The sequence below is a fragment of the Palaemon carinicauda genome, unplaced genomic scaffold, assembly GCF_036898095.1.
Source record: "Palaemon carinicauda isolate YSFRI2023 unplaced genomic scaffold, ASM3689809v2 scaffold402, whole genome shotgun sequence".
Classification (NCBI taxonomy): Eukaryota; Metazoa; Arthropoda; class Malacostraca; order Decapoda; family Palaemonidae; genus Palaemon; species Palaemon carinicauda.
The window spans coordinates 33,930-46,042 of record NW_027171654.1 but is presented as its reverse complement, the minus strand read 5'-3'; the positions used below and the strand labels follow the sequence as shown (position 1 = coordinate 46,042).

The 12,113-nt window shown below is 36.5% G+C and overlaps 1 protein-coding gene across 13 annotated transcripts in view; it reads right to left on the bottom strand.

The window, feature by feature from the left end:
- The window catches only part of LOC137636837 (fasciclin-3-like), a 70,788-nt gene that overhangs the window by 35,197 nt on the left and 23,478 nt on the right, over positions 1-12,113 (bottom strand). For 10 of the 13 annotated variants that reach the window (XM_068369189.1, XM_068369195.1, XM_068369191.1 and 7 more), the window contains exons 7-9: positions 11,131-11,278; positions 7,713-7,805; positions 6,528-6,635 (exon numbers count right to left, since the gene is read on the bottom strand). In XM_068369189.1, the coding sequence (XP_068225290.1) occupies positions 6,528-6,635; positions 7,713-7,805; positions 11,131-11,278 (349 nt within the window). The remainder of the gene's footprint in view (positions 1-6,527; positions 6,636-7,712; positions 7,806-11,130; positions 11,279-12,113) is intronic. The other 3 variants (XM_068369193.1, XM_068369198.1, XM_068369194.1) reach the window with 2 other exon arrangements.

The following is a 12,113-nucleotide window of genomic DNA, read 5'->3' as shown; positions in this document are numbered from 1 at the left end:
AAAAACATTAAATTTATATAATAAAAGACATCAAACCAACAGCAAATCGAAAAAAGACCAGAAGCAAAATTTCGTACGACCAAAATGAAAATCTTCCCGGGCATAAATTTCACTCAAAGCTATTTTTTTTTGTAATTCAAAACTAACACACACAAATACACTCATATACAAATGGAAAATAGATACAATAAAACAATATACAAGTTGCGAAATAAGCAGTAAGTCCAATAATAGTACTAAAGAAAAACTAAAATCATTTACAGTGGACCAAAACATGTTTATAATCCCTGCACCCGAAAGACCCCTTCCGGAGAGAGACCGACGTCCCCCAGAAGGACGAATTAGAAACTAATTCGTCCTTCGTACGGAACGCGGTTCATCGCCGTTTTCCTGGGCGACAATCTTAGATAGCACTTAAACTCTAGAGAAAAATATAGTGACAGGGTTTAGACCGACGTCCCCCAGAAGGACGAATTAGAAACTAATTCGTCCTTCGTACGGAACGCGGTTCATCGCCGTTTTCCGGGGCGACAATCTTAGATAGCACTTAAACTCTAGAGGAAAAAATAGTGACAGGGTTTGGATGAAAGGGGGGAAAAATAATAATAATAAATTGAAGCTTAAGACTTGCCAGCCAAAACACTTGCCTTTTCTTCAAACCCAAAATTCTTGACCAAGACAAAATATGTAAAGCCAAATTTCCAACGCTTTTTAGGAGCCATATAACACAGTGGGTGAGAGGAGGACCCCCACCTTCATGTCAATAAGTCTCATGATGTATCTACTATATTTCTTAATTTTTTTTTTTAATAATCATGACCATGGTTAGTATTGAACTAGACATGCACATTATGCAAGTGGCTTGGCTTGTTTTTCTCTCTCTTTTGGAAATAAAGTCCGCGGGACGTTACTGAGTAATTAATTCTGATTCTGTCTTATGATCCCAAAATAAATTTCTTGGAAAAAACTGGTCCACTGGACGGTGAAATTGCTACCTTCGAAAAATAAGAAAAAATCTCTGGACAACCAAACCACATACACAAGTGTTAAACAATACGAAATGGTAAATAGTAAGTATACAAACGTACTTAAATAAGACACGGGGAAAATAAAAAAATAAAACAGGAGACATCAAAGCAAAAGCTGTGGGAATAAGAGAAATTTCAATGCATGCAAAAGTGGACTTTCCATAAAAAAAAGGAAAATAAATTTCGTGTTGCAACTTAAAAAAAAAAATTTCGCTAAACGTTGTGATGTTTATAATCCTCAGTATACGAGCACCAATTTAATTATGTAGGGAAAACTGTAGAAAAACTATCCTTATCATTGTATCCTGTTGAGGAAAAAAGTTCTGAAATCATGGAAGCTATTTTCATAAGAAAAAAGTAGATTACTTTACTGTCTACTCCAAACAATTCAGGTACCTTTAAGTTTATACAACAAAAAAATTTATAAATAAACTTAAACACCAAGCTATTTAAGAAGGTTACGTTTAACTTTATAACTTTATCCACAAGCAACAAATTCTACAATAAAACTTGTCTTTTTAAAATCCACGTTACGAAGAGATAACAATCACAGAATTACAAATAAAAAAAATTGGGGGGCTGCCACTAACTGGAGCTAATCTTGAGGAATATTCGGAAAATTATGTAGGGATCCTATCCCCACACGAAGAAATGTTAAACTAGTTTTTTAAATATCCCAGAAAAATAGCAAATTCTTTTTTAAAGATCTTTTACTTTACGACCGACAATTGTCGTAACCTTTTCGCACTCATCAATTGAATATAAATTTAACAACGGCATAAACGTATTATATAAAGTATAGCTTTTGCTAATTACAGTTCTCGTGGCTACGACGATGGAAAACTATATAAACATTAAAACTACAGTAAGAGGAAAGCATGTCGTAACCTTTTCGCACTCATCAATTGAATATAAATTTAACAACGGCATAAACGTATTATATAAAGTATAGCTTTTGCTAATTACAGTTCTCGTGGCTATGACGATGGGAAACTATATAAACATTAAAACTACCGTAAGAGGAAAGCAAGCAGAAGGATTTTGAGGTGTAGAGTAACATTTCCGCACAAGCCTACGATGCTCGGCAAGAGGTTAGAAGCACGGGAGAGGGACAGCTAATGGGAGACATCAGACAGTGAATAGTTTACCAACGATCTCTACTACAGTGCCAAGATATACCACCCTCTACAGACTGAATCCCGTACCACTTAACATAAATAAGACAAAATCACATACAAATAGTTGAAATAGTAACCCATTACCATACTCGAAGTGTTCTTATCTAACCTGACATGCAATGAGGTAAGGTGTGGGGGGCTGGATAATATAATAAACATCTAACAACTAATTCTACGACATACTATCGACATGAATATTATCTTGGACTGAAGAAGAAATAAAATATTGATATATTGGAGTAGTAAACGTTGTTTTGGTAGTACTTACAAAAATTTATTTAGACAAAATTTTATGCAGTGTTTAATTCTTTTGATTTAACAAGGTATGTTGAACTTTCAAGCACATTTTGGTATATCTTTTTTTTTTTTAATTGCTCTAACAGCCTTAATTTTTGTCAAAGAGAGGTCAGGTTGGTCTCATTCTTTTGGAAAATGCCTGAAGTTTCTCATAAAGTTATCAAAAATATGCAAAAACGTGTAAATAACAGTGTTTCGCAAGGACGTACCGGTACGTCCATTGGGGGTGAAAGGGTTTTTAACAAATTATTCAGTTTAAATCTGTATTAAGATGATAATCATTAATAAAATAATTAAAATAACTGTTCATCAACTCTACGTTTACTTATAAAGACTAAATAGATGAATACATTATAATCAAACTATTATCGTATGCAAAAACAGAAATAATAGTTTAGACTCAGTATTCCGGCAACCCCTTTTATCGGCAGAATTGAAAATGTGCAAAAAAATAAAAAATGGCTTCTGTGTATCAAAGTGCCAATTTGTGTTTGTATATTCCTTACAAATAAGTGAAAATGAATTTATGTATATATTTTGCCTCAATTTTTTAGAATTTAACTACTTTCATAATTGATAAAAAGGGTCAGTTTCAAAATGTGTAAAAGCACACATATTTTTGGATGATTTTTCAACCAAATTTGAATGCTTGTATCACGAATATTTTATGTTTTGGATTGAAGTAAAGGTTTTGTACTGCATACACATTTAGCAAAAAGTAAATGATCGTTTTTTCTCAGACGATGTGAGACTCCAATGTCGCTGGTCTCATTCAGTGTCTGTTTCGCCCCGTTTAAATTGATACACCGTATCCTTTTTATATAGTCTCCTTTCGGACAGATCTTTCTCTTACCAAATAAATGGCTTTTCCGCATGGAGACAGAATATCTACTCCGAAGCAAAAGGGAGAGGAGACAGCGGATGTGGCAGAGATGAGAATGTTTAGGGGTACCACAGGAGTTAGAGAACTATCAGATAAGATCCAAGAAAGTAGACTGAGGTGGTATGGTCATGTCATGAGAAGAGATGAACAGTATATTGGGAGGAGAGTGATGGAAATGGAGGTACAGGGAACGAGAAGGAGAGGGAGACCGAAGCGAAGGTGGATGGACTGTATCAAGGATGACCTTCGATCAAAGGGATTAACCGGTGATGAAGTGTGGGACAGAGGTAGATGGAGAATGCTGGCCAGAAACATCGACCCCACATAGAAGTGGGAAAAGATGCAGACGAAGAAGAAGAAGAAGAAGAAGAAATGAAAGGGGGAGGCCGGATATGAAAAGATCCACTCCCATCGTAAAATCTCAGGATCAGTGATGCCTCTTCAATTTGGGGTTCCTTCTCCTTTACACGTGTCAACACTCCGCTCTTCTTTTAAGTTGCAATATGAAGTAAATGTTTAGGGGAAGGCCAGGAAGATCGAAGCAAGGAAGCGGGAACGGATATAAAGCGTGAGTGCCACGAGAGCTTTAAGTGCTCTTGTCCCTACATTGATGACACCTTTCCCAAACAGACAAAGCTGTTTCAACATGATCTGTATGTAGAGGGGATAGTGGTAGCTGTTTCAACATGATCTGTATGTAGAGGGAATAGTGGTAGCCATTTCAACATGATCTGTATGTAGAGGGAATAGTGGTAGCTGTTTCAACATGATCTGTATGTAGAGGGAATAGTGGTAGCCATTTCAACATGATCTGTATGTAGAGGGAATAGTGGTAGACGTTTCAACATGATCTGTATGTAGAGGGAATAGTGGGAGCTGTTTCAACATGATCTGTATGTAGAGGGAATAGTGGTAGCCATTTCAACATGATCTGTATGTAGAGGGAATAGTGATAGCCATTTCAAGATGATCTGTATGTAGAGGGAATAGTGGGAGCTGTAATGAAAGACATCTTCTGAAAAGGGTTCTAGATATCAAATCTTGAATCGTGAGTCTTACAAAATCCTCCGTCCCTCTGGTAGGACAAGGGAGGATTCAATAATGAATTTCTGTTCGTGAAATAACCTTCGTGTCTGAAATTTGAGAATTTTGATAGATATATTCACAATCAGATATCAGTTAACTCAAAACTTGAATCGAATGAAACTCCTGAACTGTATTCAATAGTTCTTAAGGATTTGGTAATCTGATAGATCAATTAGTTCATTATGCATGTTGCATAAGATTTTTCATAACTGACCATCCTTTACATTCAGATCTCCCTGGACAATTCTATCCTGTTCGTAATACTAGGCAGGCAGTTAATTCTAATAGCCAGGCCTTCTGCATCATGAGGCTCAATACTACGCAGTACTCTAGAAGTTTTATTCCAGCTGTTACCAAGTTGTGGAATGATCTTCCTAATCGGGTAGTTGAATCAGTAGAACTTCAAAAGTTCAAAGTTGAAGCAAATGCTTTTTTGTTGACCAGGTGGACATGAGTCTTTTTATAGTTTATATATGACATATCTGTTTTGACGTTGTTGCCTTTTTTTAGAATGATTTATTGTTAATTTGTTCTCTTCATTTATTTATTTCCTCATTTCCTTTCCTAACTGGGCTATTTTTCCCTATTGGGGCCCCTGGGATTATAGCATCTTGCTTTTCCAACTAGGGTTGTAGCTTGGATAGTAATAATAATAATAATGAAGATGCGTGGAGGGAGAGAGGAGGGCTTAGGATGAACACGTTAGGAAGGAAGATGTAGAGGGAGGCAGAGAAATAGACGGCGAGATAAGGTGAAGGATGATATGGAGAGAAGAGGTTTGGTGGAAGAGGATAAGCCTTTAAAGGCATTGGAGAAGGAGCATCACGCAACCAACAGTGGGAAAGAACCAGATTCTAGCAACATTTCGTGGATAAAATCGTCTCAAATTCATCTTTGATTGAAGTTTGCACATTCAAAATATACATATTCAATTGTACGCATTGACCTGAATATTCCGTATATTTGGATTGGGTTATGAAGTATATTGAAAGAACTATTTGCAGGCCAAATAAGCGACACATGCCGTTCTCTTTCGCCTAAAGAGAGCCACACTCCATTATCAGGTCTGACCTGTTTTTATCTCTTATCATTTATCAAAGATGAGAGATTTTAGATATGGTGAACAGATGGTCTTATTAGCTCTAACTTTGGTAGGGATCTAACATATCAGTGGGCCAACATCTACTTCATTTGCAATCCTTCAATGGCCGTTTGTTTTCCACAGCCTTCTTAGGTACAGTATCAAAGGCCGTTTTTCCACAGCCTTCTTGGGTACAGTATCAATGGCCGTTTGTTTTCCACAGCCGACCACAGAATGCAAGACCGAACTTGCAAACGTCTTATCCGTGGGTACGCCACACGCTGAATTAGCCGAACGAGAGGTGATTTCGATTTACACTTCCCAGAGGGGGACACTCTAACCTCCGAAGTAGAAAGCTCATCATATTATTTTTCACTAAATGTGTATACAGTTGTCCCGTTTAAAATCAAAGTGTACGTTGTTTGAAGGAGGAAATATAAAATTGTTAAAGTTTATAATCATTACACTGCATTACACGGCAGGCAAGTGACACATTTCTTAGTTAAGATCATGCATTATCCAGACGTTTATTTTACTGCATTTCTTAAGACTTCTCATTGCATTCATGATCATCCTGTTAGTTACAAATACCATTTATCAAAACAATTAAAACACTATCCAAGACGTTGTTTCAGTCCAATGCAATATTCATAATTAATTCTCAGAAGTTTAAAAGGTTTCATGTAATAAATAATTTAGAAATTCATAAGTAAAATACTATATTCAATTTGGTAATTTAAAACTTTATAACTATAGTCAATTCTTTTTAGTGAGGCAAATTTGCACCGACTCGCAGGGGTGCCCTTTTAGCTCGGAAAAGTCTCCTGATCGCTGATTGGTCGGACAGGATCATTCTAACCAATCGGATAGCAGGAAACTTTTCCGAGCTAAAAGGACGCCGCTGTGAGTCGGTGCAAATGGAATATGCAACTTGGTATCACGAACACCCTAGAGGAAACCAAAACTGTACTCACCGAAACAGAACATCTGACGATATCTTGCGTATCCCGCGGCCACCACAGCCACCACGACTATTAGTATGACGATGATGATTCCGGCAACGGCTCCGCCGCTCAGGGCATCTGGGGCGAGGGAGAGAAACGTTTCGAGCTTATTAACCAGCGCGGGGCGAAGGCCGAGGAACATTTTCAGAAGCAATGTCAAACAACCTAATGGAGCTACATCTCTACAGGTATTTTTTTTTTAATCACGTGAAGTCTACTGCATCCACAGATCAGAGTGGAGGGCTACTAAGATATTCAACATAGATATGCTCAGTCGTAAAATAGTAAGTCGGTGCTAACTTGGGCGGTTGATCCTCAAAAGCGTAAATAGTATTAGTATTAGTACTGTGGCTACAACATTACACTACACAAGGGAAGACACAAAACCGAAAACTATCAAAACTTACTGCAGGTGTAAACGTAAACAGGCATGCCAAAAGAGAAAGAGAGAAAATTGGTTATGAGAATAATCATGCTATATTTTTTTTTCTAATCATGCTTCAAAGGCTTGTATTTGCTTCCATAAATGGCCAGACAGACAGAGAGACTCCTCGCTGAGAGAGATTCACCTCGAGAGAACTACGAAGTATTCCTACGGATGTTGTTTTCCCCTGTCCATGCAAACAGAATGTCAATTTATAGTTTCCACTCACAAGTCTTAATCTAGATCCACCGTAATCTCTGGGGGGGTAAAATAAACCCGAGGTCCCCTTCAGTCTATGGGCACTTCTATATTGTTTTATTTTTTTGCCAGGTCTAGATTGTTAGTTCAGGAAAATGCTAAGATCTTTTACGATATGACACCATTGAAAGAAGCTACAGTTAACAGTCATTTAAAACTTGATTCTAAAAGCCCAACCCGAGGTCTAATGCCGTACTGTGTAGCAGAACAGACTAAAACTTTAGAAAAGGTACAAAATAAGGGAGGGGGAAGTATGATGAATCCATCCATAGTCTGAAGTGGCAGGTCGAGAATTTTTGCAGATGTTAGTAGCTGGAGAGAGCAACCGGTAATCGTCAACACTGTTAGTTTTACATAGCAAGTGTCCGAGAGAGAGAGAGAATACAGAGACGAGACTGTTAAAGAGAGATGGAGGCGACTGTGGCTCTGCTGATGAGAGAGAGAGAGAGAGGGACGTTAGCACCCCGACTTACTTGACTGCGTTTCGTCACCGAAAACAATACCTTCGGACAGAGAAAATTCTGTGGGTGGGAGATTGTCATGTTCACGATTTTCTGAGTCACCATCTATAAGGAAGAGACAAGACACACTCAAGTTACACCACAAATAGACGAATGCTCGGCAGGGCTTCTCAGAAAAATAAAAAAAATACACACGGGACATTAGGGGGGGATCTTAAATCATGGGTAGGTTGTCCATGCTGGTTCCTATACCTGCTAGGTTTCTCTTAGGCTAAATACCTCCCTAACAAGAGGATGGTCCTAGTTTGTACGTCAAGCAAAGATAAAATAGGCTAATTATGTGAACATATTGTAACTATACACAAAGCCAAAAAGGACATACTTTTTCCTACCAATCTGACCCATTACTAAGACGTACAGCCTCCTCTGTGAATCCCACAAGGAGATACCCTTCCATGTCATCTTTTAAGTTGGGAAAAGCAAATATGACCTTAAACCCCATCTAACATCCATAGAAAAACAATAATCTTAAAGAGTGGATTATACATTATGATTAAAACTATTGTATTTCAAAACTTATATCTAGTCAACTGAAAAAAAATGACGATTGTAGAATAGGACCACTAACGGAAGAATTTTTATTAACTAAAAGTTAATCAAATCTATTCCTTACGTATAACAGTAGCCTAGAATTAATCTTAAATACAATATACATTGTCTACCTTTGCGCCCCTGTGCCAGGAAGCTAAATTTAGAAGGGATATACATCAAATAAGCCTAAAATGGAAACCTTTTAGCACATACAGTCACGTAGAAATACGACACAAAAAAAATTTCTACTTACGGTGCAAGTGCTGTTAAGAAGCATGTGAGTTTTAAAAGTTAGTAGCTCTGATTACACTTAAAAATAACGACAGATCATCGAAGCACACAAAAAATAGATATGGGATTAACAACAGGTTTGTTTTAACCCTTTTACCCCCAGGCTGTTTGGAAATTTCCAACTCTTAACCCCCAAGGGTTATTTTTTTTCAAGCACATTTTGCAGTATATTTTTTTTAAATTGCTCTAACAGCCTTAATTTTTGCCATAGAGAAGTCAGGTTGGTCTCATTCTCTTGGAAAATGCCTGAATTTTCTCAAAACAATTATCAAAAATATGCAAAAAAAATTTCAATAGCATTTTTTTGCAAGGACGTACCGGTACGTCCATGGGGGTAAAGGGATGGCTTTTGTGGAACGTACCAGTACGTCCTTTGGGGGTAAAAGGGTTTATAAGTCAATAACATTGATATGAAATAACCATACCCATTCACAGGGGAATTCTTAAATACCATCTTATTATACGAAATATCTGTTTTGACGTTGTTACTGTTTTTAAAACGGATTTTGATGTAGGAGAAAACCTATTTTTGATGTTGTTACTGTTTTTAAAACAAATTTTGATGTAGGAGAAAACCTATTTTTGATGTTGTTACTGTTTTTAAAACAGATTTTGATGTAGGAGAAAATCTATTTTTGATGTTGTTACTGTTTTTTAAAACGGATTTTGATGTAGGAGAAAATCTATTTTTGATGTTGTTACTGTTTTTTAAAACAGATTTTGATGTAGGAGAAAATCTATTTTTGATGTTGTTACTGTTTTTTAAAACGGATTTTGATGTAGGAGAAAATCTATTTTTGATGTTGTTACTGTTTTTTAAAACAGATTTTGATGTAGGAGAAAATCTATTTTTGATGTTGTTACTGTTTTTAAAACGGATTTTGATGTAGGAGAAAACCTACTTTTGATGTTGATACTGTTTTTTAAAACGGATTTTGATGTAGGAAAAATCTATTTCTGGGTGAGATAGCCACGTCGTTCCGATGGAAGTTCCTTCCGGCAGCTTCCTACTGTATATTTCTGCGAGTGATATTACAGGAGAATTACCGCCAGGTATCATGGGGTTCTCATTTCTCATAACGTTTATTTCCTTATTTCCTTTCTTCGCTGCGCTATCTTTCCCTGTTGGAGCCCTTGGGCTTATGGCATCTTGCTTTTCCAACTAGGGTTGTAGCTTAGCTAAACAATAATAATAACAATAATTTAGGATATTCGGCTGTAGCCTAAATTAACGCAAAGAAACATATTTCGAATAATACAGCTTTCATTCCAATATATTCATTTTAATGTTACTGTTCTTAAAATATTTAATTTTTCCTGGTTTCCTTTCCTCACTGGGCTTTTTTTTCTCTGTTGGTGCCCTTGGGCTTATGGCATCTTGCTTTTCCAACTAGGGTTGTAGCTTAGCTGATAATAATAATAATAACAATGACAATACTTTACTTCCATACAATTACGTTTGAAAAGTAACATTTTGACTGTGCATTTATTAATAACGGAATTATTCATAGGACAAATAACTTTAACCCTTTTACCCCCAGGCTATTTGGAAATTTCCAACCCTTAACCCCCAGGGGGTTATTTTTTATTCAAGCACATTTTGCAGTATATATTTTTCAAATTGCTCTAACAGCCTTAATTTTTGTCATAGAGAGGTCAGGTTGGTCTCATTCTCTTGGAAAATGCCTGAATTTTCTCAAAAAAATTATCAAAAAAAAAATAAAAAAAAATTGTAAATAGCATTTTTTTGCAGAGACGTACCGGTACGTCCATGGGGGTAAAGGGATGTGTTTTGTGAAACGTACCAGTACGTCCTTTGGGGGTAAAAGGGTTAAAAGTAAAACTACTCTTGGTCCAATGAGGTTCTTCCTTTCTAAGTCAAAGATCTTTCGGTAACAAATATAAACTTTCAAGCCCTTGCCGTTTCAACGGACCAAGTAAGGCGCGTTGATCGGCGAAAATCTAAGGTATGGTTATTTGCACACAAGAAACATCTCGTACAAACACCTCGGGTTTTCTAAGTCTGTCTCATTATCAACAAAGATACGCGCATGCAGTTATTAAATAAATAAGAACAATCGTCTTGGCATCATAGTTAAAACTGGGTATATAAAAAATAACGACGAAAAGCTTTAACGTAAAAATAACAAGTCTATTATGAACACCAGTCCCATAAGCAATTATTTGTTACTTTCTACAATATAAAATGTTATGGCACACACATCCCAAAACATGCAGTCGGAAGTTATCAAGATGCAAGATTTATAAGAGACGAAAAACACACACAACAAACTCTCGAACCTAGACGTCACTAGTCACGAACAGGATTTATACCAGACCCCTGTATCAGTTTGTCCGCTGGGAATTTTTTCCATTAACAATTTTATATAAGGAGTTTAGAGATCAATATAAAGCTAATTATATTATTCATATTTATCGTACTTTACTAATTTACTAATTCTCCTTAAAGAATTCATACTTAAAATAGGTACTTTTAGAATCTATGGTCAAACAAATCGCTCTCGTCCGAACCAGCTCCGAGACTTACCTAGAGGGGCTTCGTCCATAGACAGTTTCACTTGGTACTGTGTTTCACCTATTCTGTTCTCGACCAACAGGACGTACCGCTGGTTCGCGTCCTCGTCCGTGAAGCCCGGGATGCGCAGCTTGGCCGTGTAGTGCCCGTCGCCTAGTTCCTGTTACGAGAGTGACACGCATTTAGAGAGGACTTAAATATATTAAGAGTAGAATAATAAATACACATATACATATACCAAGGCATTTCCCCCAGTTTTGGGGGGTAGCCGACATCAAACAAAAGAAACAAAAGTGCGGGGAGCAGTCACTCTCCCCCCAGCTCCATCTCTTTAATGATGTCTCACAGGATTGTAAATACAGGAGAGGGGGTTCCCAGCCCCTCGTCCCGTCCCTTTTAGTCGCCTCTTACGACACGCAGGGATACGTTGGCGCTATTCTAATTGTTTTTATGCCCCCGCGGCCACAGGGAATGAGGACTTAAATATATTAAGAGTGGAATGATAAATACGTTTAATGTAAATAAAATGGGAATTCAAACATCTATTAAAAAAGTATTCACAATTAGATATATTTTCTATTTAAAAGCGTATTTGGATGAATAGTGAAAATTGCAATTATAAATACAGTATATTATGTAAAATAAAAAATTATTCATGTAAATATACGATGATATATATGTTATAAATTGTAAGATTTTATGTGTATTTCATAAAAGAATAAAAGATACTCAATATTTTGCGTGATTAGATAAGAACTTTGTCCTTTTTTATTTTGCTAAAACTACTTAAGTGAACCTTTTCCTTTTTTATTTCATTAAAAACTACTTAACCCTTTTACCCCCAAAAGAACAAACTGAGGGAGAAAGATGAATACTGTGTTAACTTTAAAAAAGGTAAGAAAATTTATTCACATTAACAGGACCGAAGTAAGGAAACTTATTAGATCTAGAAGCAATGTTTAGTTATTTCTATTAATAGGTCAGCATCATACAGT